This window comes from Lethenteron reissneri, chromosome 7 (assembly GCF_015708825.2).
Source record: "Lethenteron reissneri isolate LAM-NWPU_2019-01 chromosome 7, ASM1570882v1, whole genome shotgun sequence".
Lineage (NCBI taxonomy): Eukaryota > Metazoa > Chordata > Hyperoartia > Petromyzontiformes > Petromyzontidae > Lethenteron > Lethenteron reissneri.
The window spans coordinates 12,010,033-12,029,394 of NC_083785.1; the positions used below are offsets into that span (position 1 = coordinate 12,010,033).

General features: G+C 48.4%; 1 protein-coding gene across 1 annotated transcript in view; it reads right to left on the reverse strand.

Moving 5' to 3' along the window:
- Positions 1-11,226: 11,226 nt before the first annotated feature.
- Positions 11,227-19,362, reverse strand: part of P3H4 (prolyl 3-hydroxylase family member 4 (inactive)) — a 28,450-nt gene continuing 20,314 nt past the window's right edge. The window contains exons 4-7 of the mRNA XM_061575861.1: positions 17,399-17,527; positions 15,651-15,796; positions 14,321-14,404; positions 11,227-13,183 (exon numbers count right to left, since the gene is read on the reverse strand). Of these exons, the coding sequence (XP_061431845.1) occupies positions 13,034-13,183; positions 14,321-14,404; positions 15,651-15,796; positions 17,399-17,527 (509 nt within the window). The 3' untranslated portion in view covers positions 11,227-13,033. The remainder of the gene's footprint in view (positions 13,184-14,320; positions 14,405-15,650; positions 15,797-17,398; positions 17,528-19,362) is intronic.

Consider the following 19,362-nt stretch of genomic DNA (forward strand, 5'->3'; position numbering starts at 1 on the left):
TACGACAAATAATTGACATCATCATGATCTTACCTAAACAACAATTGTGACTCGCAATAAAAAAAAATATGCTCAAACAACCCCTGTGAGTAAGCAGATAAGCAGACAATATATACTGGACATCTGTGAAAAATAGCGTATTAGCTCATCAGATTCCTCCAATCTAAATACAGATTATGATATGTCTCCTTCATATATCTTTCTCTCAACATCGATAATAATCATCAGTATTCATTACTCAACCCATCGGGCCGCAGAGCCTTCTGGGAGTGAATAATGTAAGCATGATTGGTTTCGACAAACAGTGTCTCATCAGCAGTCAGGCCCGCTTGCCTCAATGCTGGTGAATCAGTGATCTTGATTATTTACTTTTATTGACATATTTGCCGTCATGTGGACCCATGACCAAATTAGGAGCTTCTAACTATTATTTTGCAAGCACGGTTAATCTGCAATCCGAATAATCTGCCCAATTAATAATTATAAACAATAGCAAACGGTATGCGCCATTAAGTTTACGCTCCTTGGATTTTTTTGTTCCAAACAACACACACACACATGCGCAAGGAGGATACAACATCTCGTGTGCAAAACAACATCAGCATGTTCCCGAAGAAGTCCCTTGTGGTCCTCTTGAATTAGGTCAGAATAAAAAAATAAATCGGAGCAAGTGTGACCGACTGCCAGGCAGCAGCAGTGATGCAGAGATGGACAAGTGTGGATAGTTTCGTCCTCATTAGGACTCTTCAACACAGCATAGATGTACCAATGCCCAACACTGAGAGATTTGCCTCTAGCAACCATATATGTGGGACCCCCCACTTCCACACTGTGGAGCCCATTAGCTGTGCTAATTGCCAACAACAATCACATTTTTCTTCTTGGTTCTTTCGGTAAAGTCACGTAGAAGGGAATTAATAAAATAATAAAAATTAAACTTAATAAAATAAAACTATATTTTTTGTAATGTTTTTATTTTATTAGTTCCCTTCTACGTGCCTTTACCGAAAGAACCAAGAAGACGAATCCCTGCAGTCACGAAAGCTTTAAATCGAAATAAAAACAATCACATTTATGAATAACGAGGGGAAAAAAACATCGTAACAGAGTAATAGCGCAGGCTAGACAATCTTGGAATGTCACGACCAAAGAATGCACGGCATGGCATCATGCAGTGTTGGTGGGCAGCTGCACACACACACACACATTGAGATTGGGGGGGGGGGGAGAGAAACTTAGCCTCGGCAATAAATGCATCGACACGTGCTGGCAGTGGTGCCCCCACGATCGCAGTGTGGCGGTTGAGCACAGGGATGGGCCACGATTGCAGGCCCTGGTGAGAACGATGCCACAGTCCTTCCCAGCGGGGTAGCATTTGATAGTTAGGCGATCTCAAGTGGGCCCCCTTTGGCTTTCACTGAACGATTTGCGTGCTCACTCGAACGGCGGTGGGAGCAAAGCCACGGCGATGAGATTGTAAAGCAAATCATACTCATGCCATTGCCACTGTGCAAATGGCCGTTGCTTCACCAATACGTTACAGATAGGAGCGATGAAATGAGCTCGAGTGCAGGTGCCACGTGGATTGTTGCATCACGGAACTGTGAAAGATCGGTGACGACTTGGGGAGCCCTTAAAACTAAACCGAAACTATTTTTTTATTTTACTAGGTAATGTCCCACTGAGCTATATATCTCTTTTTCAGAAGCGACCTGGCCTCAAATGATATCTCAACGAAGTGACTTACCATGCGGAAATGTACAACAGCCAAATACTATAAACGCATGTTTCTAAATGTGGAGGGGAAAACAGAAGGACCTGGAGAAAAATCCATGCGACCACGGGGATAACATGCAACCTCCAAATATACAGCAGGTGTCTGGGTCGGGATCGAACACCACAACCTCCTGTATACCAGGCGAGGTAGTTAACATCTCGCCACCGTGGCGCCTTTGTCCAGCAGCGGATTGATCATGGCTGATGGTGATGATGGAAATGCAGATTAGAAAAGGAATTGCAAAGAATTCCCTTCTGGGTCCTAAGATGGCATTCCACGAATTTGTCTAACCTTTTAACAATGAAACCAGAATCGATTGGAATGCACAAGCATTCTCGGCATTCCGAATTGTTTATTACAATACAATATGATTTGTGATTTTAAAAAAGTAGCTGAACGCAATGGAATCTCAAGACTCTTTAAAAAACAGTGGGAAATAAGGAGGAACATCTTTACAGTTTTTAACTGACGAGACAAATGTAACGTAGGTTGCCGAGTTCATTCTGCTGTGCACTATCCACTATGCCACCACTCCCTCCAGTATTGCAAATTGATTTTTAAAAATGTATGAATATATTAAATATTTACACAAGTGTAGCGGGTTGATGCTCTCAGTCCGGTCACCAATGACCGCACAAGAATTTGATTCTGCACTAAGTTCGGCTCCATTTGCCTCAATTTCAGTTCTGAGAAATAACAATACAGTGTTAGCTTGATTTGTGTGATGAGCACTACTCTTTGAAGCAGACTACCTGGGGAGAGCTGTCCCCCACAGTGTAGACCAAAGGTCACTTTTTGGGATCTCAGAGGGAACTCCGTGGTATCTTCTTCTCTGGGCCGTTGTCCAACATGAAGAGTTGAATTGCTCTGAAAGAGATCCAAATCAATGCTCCGTCTCATAACATGACACCGATCGCACAAACAGGACAAATTATGGGATTTTTTTTTTAATAATTCCTGAGTTTGAAGTCCAGCAATAATTACTGAGGGCTCCCACACTTTAAAGCTACCACATTTCTGGGAGACTATTTTAAAAAAAAACTATATTTTATTAAACATGTTTTTGTATGTTACCAGTTAAGGCCCACTGAGCTCTTTTCAGAAGCGACTTGACCACAAATAATAGCTCAACGAAGTGGCTTACAATGTGGAAATGTATAACAGCCAAATACTCTAAACAAATATTTCTAAATGCAGAGAGAAAAACCGGAGGACCCGGAGAAAAATCTACGTGACCACATGACCATGCAACCTCCAAACATACAGCAGGCGTCAGGGTCGGGATCGAACACCACGACCTCCTGTATACCACGCAAGGTAGTCAACATCTCGCCATAGCGGCTGCGCACATGGTGAGCCGGCAGCCGGTCAATCAGCTCTGACCACTTCCGATGGCCACGGCCACTCAGCCACGAGCTCCGTTACACACACAGAGCGAGAGATATCAGAACTCTTTCCGACGTTGGGTCCACCTGCTTGCTGACAAGCCGCATCTGCTCCTCTGGCCACCCCACCCACTACTCGGGTGGCCCCGTCCTTTACCGAGATCGCCAATTAAGTAGAAAGAACAGAAATGTTTCAATCGGGACAGGATCCCAATTTGCGAACATGCTTCGAGACACCGGGACAGCCTTCCTCAAACTGACACTGACTGTCCCCCATCCCCCGGCCGGCCGGCCAAAGCGGGAGATTCTGTAGCTTCACCCCCGTTTGCTGGGAATCAAGGAATCTGCTGGCAATGTTGTAAGCGTTGGGCTCTCTTGGGCCAGACGGGACAGGCCGGGGAAGCAACCACACACGAGGGGGAGTTTGACGTCCCTCCCCCCTCGTCCACTTCACCCCCAAAATCCCCCCACCCACCCCCCACCCCCCCGTGTCCCATCCGGAAAAGGAACAAAGCTCGGAAGTGACCAAAACGAAACGGTGCCATCGCCCCAAGTCGTCGTCTTCTTCGGTGAGAAACTCCGCACTGCGCTCGAGTTAATACCGCCGCCTGCCCTGACCACAAATGATCCCCTTCATGTTTAATCGCCTAGCTGTTGGGGTGGTGGGGGGGGCTGTGATGCGTGCACATTGAGAATAGGTGTGCGTCTACTTAAAAAAAAAATTGGACGGGCGTTTCATAATCCTGAGTGAGTGTAGGGGAAACATTGAGATATATTTACAACAAAGCCCGTGTGCACATGTGGTACAGTAGACTCTCCTTTGTCAAGGTTTAATGGGATGGGGAGCTAGGGATGGCCCAGGTCAATCAAAAACACAAATACTTAAACACCTGTAAATTAGGGCACACACACATATATACTTTTACCTTTGTGGAATGGGACTGAAGATGTAGACTGTGCAATTCGATTTTTTTTTATCGTTTCTTCGCGTAAACGGGTTTACTTTCCGACGTGCACCAGTCACGTGGGCACCGAGTCACTGACCCTCGACGAGTGAGGAGCAGCAGCTGATTGGCCCAGTGCGTGCGCAAGAGATGCGAATGAACACGGTTCATCCGCAACCCGGAAAATGCGGCCATATGAGAGGCTGACTGCATTTTTAAACGTGTGTATTTTCACAACAGGATGTATTCTATTCGATTTAGGGTTCGTATAGCAGCGCCCTTTCCAGGGCACTTTACAACGCAAGCCGACGGCGGTAGACAAAGGTGCAGAAGGGAAGCGACGGGTGGGGTGGAGCGGCTGTCGGTGAGGGAGGTGACGGAAGGGATGGAGGGACAGGGCCTGGGAATGGAGCTGATGTTGTTGCAGCGGTAGCGAAGGAGGACTAAGATGGAGTGTGATGGTGAATGATGTTGAATGAGGATGGGTGCAACGTGGATGAGAGGCGGCGGAGTATGATGGGGCCGCATGTGTGAAGCGGTAAGATAGATAGCTGCTATGGCCGGGCATGGATGAGGGTAGGTGAAGGGTGGTAGGGGCAGAGGTCCAGTGGCCGGATAGTTGAGCTGATTGAGGAGCACAGCGGAGGGCTGGGAGAGAGAAGTGGTTAGGGGCACATAGAGAATGGTGAGGCGTGGGAGCCGGGTCAGGAATTAGGGTCGTAGGATGAAGAGGACCGGGGGACTGCGGGTGGCTTAGAAGCGGGGGAAGGAATCGGCAGCAGAGAAGAGAAAGGACCTTGAGGGCAAAGCTAAAGGAGGAAATCGAAGGGGAGAGTCTAACGTGGAGTGGGAGTTTGATCCACGGTGCAACGGGGCAAGGAGAGAGAAAAACGAAAGCGAGACTGGGCGCAGGGAAGCGAAGGAACAGTGAGACTGATGGGAATATTGAGATCGGAGGAAGCGTGAAGGGACAAAAAAATTAATGAGAGATGAGAGGTAGGGGTGGGGGGGCAAGACCGTACAGCGCTTCGAATACTCGGGTAGCCAGGCGAAGTTGTTGAAGGAGAGAAGGAGCAGTGGGATGTGTGTGGAAGGTTGAGCACAGTGCGTGCGGCTGCGTCGTGGATGTGCTGGAGAGGGATAGAGGCGTAAGCAGGGAGACCGGCGGGTGGAGACGAGGGGAGTGTACGAGGAGATTTGGCAGCGGTGGTAGTGATGAGGGATGTGGATTTTCCTGATGTTGTACAGCCGCCAACGGCATGCGCGAGTGGTATTGGCACCGTGAAAGGTGAAGGAAAGAGCGGAATCAAGGGTGAGACCGAGAGTGAGGACGGAAGAGTTTGGGAAGGGGCTAAGCGGGGGGGGTGGGGGTAAGAAATGGAGGGTACAGGAGGGGGTGAGCGAGAGGATAAAAATAAAAATGCCGAGGTTTTGTAAGGATTTAGGTAGAGGAAGTTTTTGGGGTCATCCAGGCTTGTGTGTAAGAGGATGGCCCTACATCTAGACCAGGGGCCTGCGGGCCTGCGGCTACGGAGCCACCAGGGGCGGTTTCTTCATTAGGGCGATTGGGCGACGCACCACCAATGTCATTGAACCACAGAGTCACGCGAGCCGTCACTGCAGCCTCTGGATATAGTCTAATCAGCGTCATGCTACGTTCTGTAGAGTACCGCCTCTTTTTGGGCGATTTCCCTCCAGCTGAGAATCGCCCCGAGTAGCCCATAGACTTACATTCAAAGATGTTTTTTTTTCGACCGGGGGGCGCTCCAATGCATTCTCTATGGCTTCCGGGAGGGCAAGCCCTAACGTGCTTACGTCATCATACGTGCTTACGTCATCATACGTAAACACGTTTCATCCAACAATATAATTTGTCGCCACCTAGTGGTTTGTTTTAATAGTGAGTATAGAAACAAACAAGATGTATTGTAAGAGTTACTTTATTTTTCATTAATATTAAAAAAGTGAAGTTGCCTTTACATGCTTAAGCTGTTAATTTATCCATTGCATGGGTGGACCTTATCCTTATCAATCATCCAGACATTTGCCCCCCCTGAGAGATTTTGCAGGAGCCGCCACTGGGAGCCACGTGCGGATTTTGAAATATCGAGGTTTGATTTTTTTTGTGACTGCCGAATTAGAAAAAAATGGCTCTTCGTGTTATATTGGTTACTGACTCGTGACCATGGGAGTCCAGTTTACCATGGAAGTCCAGTTTACCATGGGAATCCAGTTTACCGTAGAAGTCCAGTTTACCATGGCAGTCCAGTTTACCATGGGAGTCCAGTTCACCATTGAAGTCCAGTTTCACCATGGGAGTCCAGTTTACTATGGGCAGGATTCAGTAACCTGCTGCTCCGGATCATTGTGCCGATCTTTAATGACTGTTTTGTGACGTCATTTATTGAGGATTGCCGTCTCGTATCCACACGCATTGAGGGTCTTGGAAAAAATTTAGGGTTTTTTTTCTACGAAATTCGAAAACAAATTGCCTGCTCTTGTTAATTGGGTTTGCCGATCACTTATCTCGACCAACGGTTTCCCAACCCATGGTCGGCAGGCCGTGGAACTTGGGAAACAAGCATCACTTGCCAGAATGTAGTGATTTTAAAAATTACGGCTGTCATAATGACAGTCGCCGGCATAGTTGACATGGCTAATATTCTGTCCGTTGATACTTTTGCTTGCATCTCACCAGATCCAACTTTAGGAATGTATCTTCTAATGTCGCTGTGAATCACTTTGGTGAAAGCAAGTCTCCTTGTAACAGACTCTGATACACAACATATCAATGTGAAAGGTGCAGAAAAATCTTGAATCGGTGTATATTAACTGCTGTGGCGCATGAATCAGAAACATGGGCATCGTCAAAGAAAATGTAGAAATTACAAAAAAAGTGTGTGGAGCGTGGAAAAGTTCATTCTTGAAATGACACCGAGACATGAAGAGGAACGCACGGATCACTGTTGCAAGTCCAACATATCACACAGTCTGTAGCTCCGATAACGCGTGCTTTCACAGCGCGAATTTGGATATAAAGCGATGAATGTATTCGGGAACAAATGTTTTTCTCACGCGGATGGGAATTTTATAAAACACGACTGAGCAAACAGAACTACGTCGCGCGAGTCGGAATGAACAGTTGTGCGGCTGCCTCGGTGTAGCATCACACAAGGCGGGATATTGCTGGATCCTTCCAGATGCTACCCACGCGCCTCGGTGTTTGTTCAGCCCATTTCATATATTATTTATGATAACGCGATTTCTCCATAACGCGGTGTTCTTCAGAAGCGCAACTACCACCGCGTTACAGGAGAAGAGACCGTACGTCGACTCTGAAGGAGAGCGAGTTCGGGGAGGCTACGTCGCTCGCAGGGACGATGGCCGATGGTCGTGACCAACGACGAAGTGGCAGCCGAAGGAGAGAAACGCACCGGAGAGGAGGTCCGCCACGGCGACAGGGCAGTGAAGTCACCTCGTGCGTGCCGGATCGAGATGGACTCGTTGGTGGCGCCTTGGGGAGGTCCTCATCCGGGCAGCGGATGGATCACGGCGGCTGCCGACGGTGTACAGAACGGAGCGAACGGCCGTTTCACATTGCCGTGAAAAATCGGGCACGCCGAGACGTTAAAAGGATGGCGACGAGGAGGAATCGCAACGCTGTGCTAAGCCAAAGCACGATCCTTCTCATGCGCCATCCTGAGACAACGGGGGGGGGGGGGGGGGGGGAGCGCGGTGAGTGTGGTGGGAAATAAATAAATAACCCCCCGCGATAAATAAGCAATGAAGCAGTTGCGCTCATTTTTAATGGAAGCGCCCGCTACGCAACCGGGGCCACAATTTTCACGAAAAACATTTTCAAAAAGATTCGGAGATGACAAAGGGGAGAATCCATTAAAAACAGACTGCCACCGTGAGGGCGGTGGACCCTGACATGCTCGCGGGCTTACCGCATGCATAGGGATGGGGGGAGGTTGGCGGATCACATGAGGATAGGAACAGCGCGCTATCTTGGTGCCGTGTTGATTTTGAATATAGAGTCTGTGCTGCGAAATACATTGCCGTTCTGCAACTGTTATAACTGGTTCTCTGCTCCCAGCATTCACACACTCACACTGACCGGCGTGGTAAAAGTATGGTCCATGAAACCCCCATGATCCTATCCATACCACATCATCATATCACTTCATTTTCTTATAAGCCTTAAGAGTAAGCCTATTTATCACACGTCACATACTGTGTTCAGTTATTAACCACGCAGTATTCCACCGTTGAACACACATCATCTTTTCATTCAGTCCCTTATTATTTTCCGACCATTAATAAGAAAGCGGAATGTGCTGAGGATAGCTTTAAAGGGAGACCAATCGAGGTGACGATATATCGTACGATGTAATATTGTACGACATAATATAATGATCATGTCCGCTTCGCAAAACATCACTACATTGTGAGTATGATGGTGTGTTTATATTTTAAATATATATGTAATTAGAATTCTGAAATAACAAATGCTAAATAATCAAATTGGTAAATAAACAGTTATTGCACTCAAATTAGTGGCTTTGAGAATCAAATATTTAGAATGAATGCAAATGTTATGCTAATGCTGCTGCAAAGGACCAACTGCAAAAATGGGTTTGCGTGCTCAGTCTGCAGAAGCGAAATGGCCGATGAACCTCAGCCGAACATTCAGCACGACATTAAACGAACATAAAAAAAAACAAATTTGAATTTAATTTCGAATGCTGAATCGCGACAATTCACAGCATCACGGGGCGGGCTGGGGTTGAATAAATCTCGAGCACGCCAGTCAGCTCCCACATTACCCATTCGGACAAACAGCGCCCTCTGCTTCATGCCTTACCACACGTGGCAGCTGCACTGCACCAAATGCGGTGGAAATCGGTTTGTTTTGGTGCCTGCTGAGCAGTAACCACAACACACGTGTACGTTGAATTTATTTCACACCGTACGTAGCCAACCGTGCTAATTTGAGATGCGGATACAATAAAGGGCCACGCTCTAACCATTCCCCTATGGACAATAATCTCTCCAATCCCATCCAACCCCCTTAACAGAAGACACTGGGTCCACAAACTTGCCGCTGCAAGTGCTATGCTGTTGGCGATCGTCATCCTGACGTTTCATTCAATTCCTTTTCATTCGAGCGCTCCCTCCTCCTCCTCCTCCACTTTGTCAATCCATCTTTTTTCTAGTTCATCCTTGCCTATTTTCTTTCACCAACATTGCCAATGATTTTTCCAGATTCCTGTTTGGTGGCGTTTTTCTGGCATAACCGTTGTCCTTCCCCCCACACCTCCAATTAACACGGTCGGCTATGTATGGTGCAAAAGAAGTTCAACATACATACGTACGTACCATAGCAGTCGACGTTCCGCAATTCTATCATCGTTCGTTTCAATATTAAAGTTCTTACGGATGTTGCTCGTTCGTTCGTTTCTCAATCCGCTTGTCCTGGTGAGGGTTCGCAGCGGCAGCATGTTGAGTAGTGGCGGTCAAAGACTTCCCTGTCCCTGGCGACAGACTCTAGCTCTTCCTGGAGAATTCCCAGGCGTTCACAGGCCAGCCGAGCGACATAGTCCCGCCAGCGTGACCTGGGCCGGCCTCGGGGTCTTCGCCCAGTGGGACGTGCCCGGTAGAGTTCCAGGGGGAGTCTACCGGGGGGCGTCTTTACCAGGTGCCCGAACCACCTTAACTGGCTCCTCTCGATCCGGAGGAGCAGTGGCTCGACTCGGAGGCTCTCCCGAATTAAAGAGCTCCTCACCCGATCACGGAGAGTGAGCCCGGCAAGCCTGCGGAGAAACCTCATTTCGGCCCCTTGTACCTGCGATCTCATCCTGTCGGTCGTTACCCAAAGCTCATGACCATAGGTGAGGGTGTGAACGTCCATCGACCTGTAAACTATGAGCTTTGTCCGAGAACTCAGCTCCCAATTCACCACCACGGAACAGCACAGTGCCCGCAACACTGCGGACACCGCAGCAATCCGCCGGCCAATCTCCTGCCCCCACTTACCATCACTCGTGAGAGACCCCGAGGCAGGGGCGGTTTCTTCATTAGGGCGATTGGGCGACGCACCACCAATGTCATTGAACCACAGAGTCACGCTAGCCGTCACTGCAGCCTCTGGATATAGTCCAATCAGCGTCATGTCACGTTCTGTGGAGTACCGCCTCTTTTTGGGCGATTTCACTCCGGCTGAGAATCGCCCCGAGTGGCCCCATAGACTTACATTCAAAGATGTTTTTTTTCGACCGGGGGGCGCTCCAATGCATTCTCTATGGCTTCCGGGAGGGCTCGCCCTAACGTGCTTACGTCATCATACGTGCTTACGTCATCATACGTAAGCACGTTTCATCCAACAATATAATTTGTGGCCACCTAGTGGAATCTTTAATAAAATAAACTTGAGTGGTTTGTTTTAATAGTGAGTATAGAAACAAACAAGATGTATTGTAAGAGTCACTTTATTTTTCATTAATATTAAAGAAGTGAAGTTGCCTTTACATGCTTAAGCTGTTAATTTATCCATTGCATGGGTGGACCTTATCCTTATCAATCATCCAGACATTTGCCCCCCCTGAGAGATTTTGCAGGAGCCGCCACTGCCCCGAGGTACTTAAACTCCTCCACTAAGGGCAGCTGTTCCCCCCTCACCTGGAGAGCACACTCCACCATCTCCTGGGAGTGAACCTTGACCTCAGATTTGTAGGTGCTGATCCTCATCCCAGCCGCTGCACACTCGGCATCAAACTGTCCAAGTGCCCGCTGGAGATCGCAGACTGACGAGGCAAAGAGGACAACGTCGTCTGCAAAAAACAGCGACGCCACCCACCTCCATGCCCCCGTACTGGATACTCTCCATACCTCGGCTGCGCCTTGATATCCTGTCCATGAAAATCACAAACAGGAGTGGATACGAGACGCACCCTTGGTGGATGGTGGAGTCCAACACCTATTTTTTGTTAATTATTTCTGAAAACCGGTACGCAGTAACAAAAATATATTTTCAACAATCGGCAGCCCATCGCTGAAATTGGCTTTGGCGACCACGCGGCAAAACACCACCCAGTCAAAACTCTCGGCGGAGACAAAGTCAACACGTTCCAATGTTTATTTACACTAGAAAGGTAGCGAGCAACGTTGGCAATCACAGCTTCGTGCAGGACGGCAGCGTTAACAAGGGGGCACACGAGGGGTGGCAACGGCGGGCGCAGCGGCGACGCGTAAGTGCACCGAGCTGCGCTTCCCGCGTGGCTCAGCCGAAGGCACAAACACAACTCCGGTAATCTGCAACTCTTTACAGAGTTGTGCCGAGAATCAAAGGAGCCAGGTTCTCATCAATGCATATATATATTTTTTAAAAGCACCGAATGTCAACAATGACTTATACCGTATTTGAATGCAATGTTATCAAATACACCTTTTGCTTTTCAACATGCACTTAAATTCTATCGGCTAGAAATCTGCAAATGTAGAAACGATGGCCGCACATTATTTAAGCGAAAACGCTCCGACACACGCGACCGGGAGGGGAAGAGAAACGAGGCGCTCCGACGCGTCTTCTCGTCATGCCGCGCATCGGTCCGGCGCGACGTCCGACGTTTCGCTCCACGCGCTGGGCACTTCTTCAGTTCCCGATGAAGCTCCCAGCAGCCGTAGCGAAACGTCGCGCTGAGCGGCACGCGGCGCAAAACCGAAAATACATCGGAGAGCTACGCAGCACAACCGCAGTGAGAACGTTTTATATATGTGATGAAGGTGTAGCACCACTAGCAGTGAGGTCAGCCCCGCCCAATAGAAAACGTGCAATGTCACAATAAGGCGGCTCCGACTGCCACGTCTATCCATCCGTAAGGAGATTATCACCTCCGCTCGCATTCATATTGGGGTGTTGTTGTCTCCGGGTACACCCGTTTTCTCCCGCATGTAATGACCACTCATTAATGGAGTTGGCCAAACATCCAAATATAGAACCGCTGAGCTTGGGAAATCGTTGGCGATGGTTCTGGCTGCCTTCCCGCTCGTCTGTGGTTTCCCGCGCCCTCTGAATCGTAATCTCTCTATCTCACTCCGAGAGAGAACAAAAACCATACCTGGCCGCATGGGTTCTCCCTCCTAAGCTCATTTAGGAAACAAAAAAAAGAAACCGATAATGTGGCAGCGAAACAAGCACACACAAATCGAAATGTGAATACAAAAATCCTGCTTTGTTGATCTGCCCTTCAAACTGAAAGAATTCCCGAGGAAAAACTTTAGATGTGGTGTTATGAGAGAACGGGCAGAGTGAGCTGACAGGACGAACACAGGCTGGAACGACTTGGGAGTCTACTGAGAGGAGTGGTAGCGGAGGTTCAGCTGAACCAACTGATGAAATAGATTCTGCGAAGAAAAATCGAAGTGAAAAATAGGAAGAAGGGAAATGTGAGCAAGCTGGACGGGACGACGCTGACGATCGTCAACGGTGGAAAGCAACGGTCGTGCGCGTCGAACCTCGGTTATGAGGACGACACTTGATGATGATGACGGCGATAAAAATGAACATCAGCGCAACGCTGCAAAGATGCAGGCAATTTTTTGGGGTTTGTGCTCAGATGGACTGCGGGAGGGAGATAGCCAACAAAGTCCACCGCACGACAGGGCTCCATTTCTTACTTTCCGCGTCACTGATAGAGCGGGCGTAGGTGGCACATCGCAGGAGATATACCGGAAGTGGTGTGCGGCACGCGGAAAATAATTTCTGGGCTGGGCTGACCCAGACAGACCCCGCTGAAATTGAGCCCTGCGCCACAGGCTCATTCATACATTCATGGGGGGGGGGGGGGAGGTATTCGGGCAGTTTGGTTAAAAAAAAAAGTGACCGTGTGTTCGGCCGCGTGTCGTGACCGGTGACGAGCGACCAATCAGCTGCTGGGCACCCCCACGTCGCCCTTGTGCTGCGGCTCCTGCCACCAGTCCGAGTAGATGGACTCCTCGTAGTCGCCCTCGCCCTCGAACTCCACGTCCGACGTGTCCAGCTCCGGCTCGTACGTCACGTCGCCGTCCAGCTCCATCTGCGAGCGGCGGACAACGACGCGCGATCATCATCGGTCAGGTCGACGCGGCCTCGCCAATGGCCTGGGAATGGCGCGCTTAAATAACCCCTTTTCCACTGGCATATCCGAGCCGCGCCAGCGCAGGGCTCAACGCAGGACGGGTGGTTTTGCCCGCCGGATATTTGCCGTGCAAAGTCAGAACTGAGAGCCCGTGATATGCTGGCTTCACGAGATATCTGAATCTGGCGTGATAACATCAAAGTCTTGTTTGAAAGCATTCAGGCGGTGACCCTAAATGCTTTGGCTGTTGGGCTTTTATTAAGAGTTCATATCTATGTACAGTATTATTGCCTATGTTTACCCATGAAAGTAACACTGGGTCTCAAGACTACTGTTTATAGATTTTTTTTCTTTTAAATCACACTTCTGAAATTCAAAATGGAACGGCGCGCAGGGCAATGCTGAGTTGTTGTTGAACGCATCTCCGCGCTGCGCAGACACGTCACGTGTCAGGCAGTCCCAGCATAGCTATTCAAAATGAACACGAATTATCTCGTGGTGCTGCTGCTGCTGCTCAGATGATGACAGTGGTGCGACACGAGCACACTTTACAAAAAACAAACTCACACACGACCCTCCTGGGCCCTCGATGTACTGTGAAGAACGGCCATTGCCCAAAACGATGCCTTTTGTGTACTTAAAAAAATGTTGAGGCCGGTATTATTGACGAACGCGTTGACTTTTTCAGCTTTATACTGCGCTCTAAGCAGTGTAAGTTGAACTTCTTTCACACCGCACATAGCCAACCGTGCTAATTGTAGGTGCGGGGAAAGGACAACAAACTAAACACACAAATACAAAGGAAAGAAAGTCTCTCGCTGCACCATTGCTCTGACACACCTCCAGACCGAGTTGTTTCTCAGAATATATTTCGTTTGAACAATACTTTACACCTCGATACTATACACTTTCTGTATTTCAAGACAATGTAAATCACTGCGCCGATCGAAAATGAAAAAAAATCAAAGCTGCAACTTGACTATATTCACGCTTCACGAAAAAACGACAGCATTGTTGCTGAAGAAAGTGGGACACGACGAGAATTAGGCCGTCACTCCGAGGGCAGGCCGTACGAGTTTATTCACGGTGACCCACCTCGTCGTCTGGGGCCAGAAACTCGACGGAGAAGTTGTACATCTCCCAGAGGCGCACGGTCAGGTCACGGTACTCCAGCGCTTCCTGGGAATTTAGGGTGCGGATGGCAGTGGGGATGGCAGGGGGGGTGGGAAGGAGCACTTTAGTTGTTGTTGTTATTTTTCTGCCCAAGCTCGATAAATCAGACTTATAGGATTGATGCATTTATTTACTTAGACAGTACAACACCTCCTAACGAGCACCCCTGTTAACGACTCATCGCTTAACGACGGGCCTCTATAGAGCCCAATGTGTAGTGTATAGTGTAGTGTATAGTAGTGTAGTGTATAGTGTAGTGTATAGTGTAGTGTATAGTATATAGTAGTGTATAGTAGTGTAGTGTATAGTAATGTAGTGTATAGTAGTGTATAGTGTAGTATATAGTGTAGGGTATAGTAGTGTAGGGCTTCCATAGAGCCCAGTGTGTTGGCTTATTGACCATTCCCCTGTTAACGACAGGCTGTTGGAGGTTCAGTAAATATTAATTCATGCATTGATTAACCCTGTTTCTTTTAATTGTATGTGTTTATAATGTTGTTAGTATATTTATATATTAATATCCATTGTTTAAATATTATAAAATAAAATTTTGGGTGAAAAACGGTAACTTCCGATGGTATCGGAACAAATTAAGCCTTTCGCGTGTATTTCCTATACTCGCTTAACGACCAAATCACTTAACGACCGGTTTCGTGGAACCAATTAGCATCGTGTTTAGTGAATTCCTTTCGATTTTCTCTACTTTTGTTGTCTTGTTTGCTGTTGTAATTCGCTAACCCGCCATACTGGAAAAAATAAAAAGAGCTTCACATTCTTTAGGTATTTCGGTAATGTCACGTAGACGTCTATGTGACTTTACCGAAAGACCAAAAATATATAAATTCCTGCAGTCACGAAAGCTTCAAGTCAAAGAGCTTCACAGCTCATCGGATTCCTCCAGCAGTCTAAATCAAGATTCTGAGAGAATGGGATTAAAAGTTACAGAAAAGACGGGGGTGGGAGAGGGTGCTGCCACATTGTTGCAAACGAAGCAAGCGGTGGCAGTTGGTGGTGGCAGTTGATGGTGGCAGTTGGTGGTGGCAGTTGGTGGTGTCAGTTGGTGGTGGCTAAACTTGTTTCTTCTTTTGGTGGGGCAGTGCCGGCACCGCAGTAGGGGATAGGCAGCAGCAGGGGGGGGAGGGGGGGCAGTAGCAGCGGCACGATGGACGACACCTTGGCGCAGCAGTCACCGCACTGCCTAGCTCCGGCCCTGTGGTGACGTGGCGGCGGTGATGTCGCGGCGAGTCCTCACCGGTCTGGGCTCGAAGTCGGCGGTCGTGAGCCCCTCCGCGTCCTTGTTCACCTTGTGGTAGACGAGGTTCTGCTTGATCACCTCGTCCTCCGGGTCGAACAGGGAGTAGCTCTCGAGAGCGCGCACGGCCTGCTTGAACTCACCCACTGGGGTGGAGAAGCACCGCCATCACCGCACCACACGAGGCGCACACACGGCGCCCGCGTCAGGCAAGCAAATCCACGCGCCGCGTTCGTCAACTAACGGCAACCTGACAACAGCGGGCTCCGTGTTTGGGTGACGACCGTATTTTAGATTACTCATTCGGTCGTTCATTCGTCACGCATCGTCAGCGAAGGACCGTTGGCGCAAAACGCGTAACCTCTTGCGTTCACATAAACTTGCTCTTGGCTGCCATACGCTGTCTGTCTCGAGTGATTTGTTTGATCCACGGATCACGGTGGGGGGGGGGGGGGGGCGACCACGAAGGCAGCACCAATCCTTTGAAGGTTGCAGTCCACTTCGAACCTCGACCCACCAACTGAAGCGCGCGCGAAGGGAGACACGTTTGGATGACTTTTATTTGGTCTTTTTTTTCCCTCTATATTCCAATTGCGCTAAATAGATTCACCATGAGATGAATCCATTGGGAAATCTCGCAAACTTAGGCCGTGAAAACGACCCGCAAAAAATATTTTTCACAAGGCTTCCAAAACACTCTCCAAGTGGCCTTTCTAGACTTTACACAGTAGGGGGCACACTTTCCTACAGGCTCTACATTTAGACTGTTTATGGCATGATGACGTCAAACTGAGATTGTTTTTTTTACTCTTAGAGCTCCCGTTTTTCCGTTCGTTTATCATCCTTTTCCTTTTGTTTCCCATTCTTTATCTTCTCTCTTCCCTTTGCCCTTGATTAAACATTTTCCATTCTTCATATCATTGACTCTACACCACCTTACCGCGGTGGTGTGCCACGGGTAAAGGGATTGGGAGACATGAAAATCAATACAGGTACCTTGAGTTTTAATAACCAGTATTTCCTCAACGAATAGACACATCACTACACCCACATGAGCCACCGAGCGATGTTCTAATCCCCGCGAGCTGCATGCCAAGCCGGACCAGTGATGGCAACTTAGCGACTTTTGAGTTTCTCCAACGACAAAATTTTGTCCGAGCGTCGAGCGGAGAAATTCTATCGACTTCCACTGCGGACAATTTAATTCCCTGTTTGTGTTAAATATTCTGCGTCAGTTAGCTCTCTGTAATACACGGTGAATTGTCCATTAACACGATTGCAAGTATGCGTTCAGGATGCTGTATCAGTTACTGTGTAAAACTTGTTCAACTGTCTCGGCGATTGACAAAACATAACATAATGATCATTGACGTTTTGGATTCAGGCCTCGTAAAGGTCTGACCAAATTTGCGTCGTTAAGACCCTGACAATTCTCGCAACCAAAACGGAGCGATTAAGGTACGGTCGCTAACGCTCGTTGTGAGCGGACGAGCCAAACACATTAAAGGTTCAGCACGCTACTAGAACGCCCCGTGCACCGCGCGGCAACTCAATTTGTTCGGCTGCGTTGGGTGGTGGAGGATCTCGACGACACACAAAAAGATTTTGACCCCCCAAAATTCAATTGTGGATAATTTTTGAATTAATTTAAGAAGGTCCGTCTCGTGACATCAAGCGAACCGTTGAGGTTCGTTGAGGCGACATTACGCTCTATTTGGCAGACCCCCCGGGGGGGGGGAGGGACTCACGCTTGTAGTAGCAGAACTGGAGGTAGTGGTACATGGTGGCCACGAACTTGGCCTGTGGCTCTCCACCGGACAGAGGCACCAGGCGCGCCTCGCAGCTCACTTTACACGCGAGGGCCTGCGAGTAGTGATCTGCAGGTCAGTGCAACCAGGGAGAGAGAGAGAGACACACAGAGACGGAGAGATGAGAACCAATGGACATTACGGCAAACAGCTCTTAGCAGACACGGCCCCCTATAAACGCAATACTGTACAGGTTTCCCTCGCTTTATGCGGGTTCTGTTTGTGCGATTTCGCAAATATATACGGCTTACCTAGTTTTACCCACAGTTCTATGTGGTCGGAAGCGGTGACAACACTGTGTGGTATGGCCTGTGCGTGTTCTGTGCGCACTACTTGGCAGGCAGCTGCCTCGTGCAGTTTCGCTTTGTGTGTGCTCTTTTTTTTAAAATCCTTTGCTTGCGTGCTTGCTTGCTTGCTTGCGTGCTTGCTTGCTTGCTTACGACTGTGCAAATCTTTCGGTCGTTTTTTAACCCCCTTCCCGTGATCCAATCGAGCTGACATTTTCCACACAGACTCGTTGTGCGAGACAATTAATGTTCGTGAAAAAAAATTCCCAAAATTTTACACTTTTTAGGCAAAAAAATTTTATTTTACATATATTCAAATAGAACTCATTCATGGCTTTGGTTGAACGTCACAGTGTAAGAGCCCAGAGCGTAACCCCTCCACAGGCCATGGCGGAGTAGCGCAGTTGGTAGCGCCCTCACTTCCCATGCCAAAGGTCGCGGGATCGATCCCCGCATCCTCCACAGGCGAATATATTTTTAAATCCTTTATATTAAGTTTGCTTGCTTGCTTAGGACCGTGCAAATCTTTCGCTCGTTTTTTAACCCACTTCCCGTGATCCAATCGAGCTGACATTTTCCACACAGACTCGTTGTGTGTGACAATTAAGTTCGTGAAAAAAATTCCAAAATTTTACACTGTTTAGGGAAAACAAATTAAATATTTAATTACCAATTGCTTAATGGTGGCAGACAATCATCTGACCCATAGGTGGCAGCCATCTCAAGCCAGAGGACGAGAGGACTCTAGCCGCCACGCATATAAAGGATTTATAGTGAAAAACTTTGTTTTTACGGGTTTACTTGTTTGGAATGCATCTACTACCGCGTCAAGCGAGCGAGACGCGTCATTGGTTTCGGGCCATCTCTCTCTAATGAAAGGCGCCTCGCGCTCCATCCCCCCCATCCCCTAGTTGTGTGGCATACCAACTGACGGTGCAACGAGCTCGATTTGCATTTCCACTCTCATATCTGACGAGTGTAATAGGCAAAGGCGGCATCCTGCAACATCTTTGCTCGCGCGACTTCTGGTAAAGGAAGGGCCTCCAAGTGGAAGGAGCTCTAGAGAGGACCTCTAAATTGACGGGGGCACTTGTGAATCATTTTCGAAACCGACTGTGCGCGAAAATTACACAGAGAATACATGGATTGCATTGTCCGATTGGCCAATTGATTAAAAGGTAATTTAACGTGGGACATGAAATCAAGCCCCCCTTTTTGCGTGATTGTTGTTTTACTTTGTAACGATCCACCAGAGGGACTCTCTAGAGCGCCCGATAGTGGAAGCCCTTTCGCCAGCTATGGCACGGGCAAACTACTTCACAGCAGCGCTGTCCCATGGTCACCATGCAGAGCGGTGTCTTACAGACTTGTGCCGTAAGCAACCGTTTAACTGTGACGGATGGAGCCCACAAGAATGTGGAGGAATTTGCTCTTGCGGTGTTGGGTGGGTGCAGTGGTTGCGTGGAGTCTGGTGGGTGGAGAGGTTGGGTGGAATGGTTGGGTGTAGTTGAGTGGGTGGGTGGAATGGATGGGTGGAATCGATGGGTGGAGTTGAGTGGTTGGGTGGAGTTTGGTGGGTGGAGTTGGGTGGGTGGGTGCAGTGGTTGGATGGAGTTG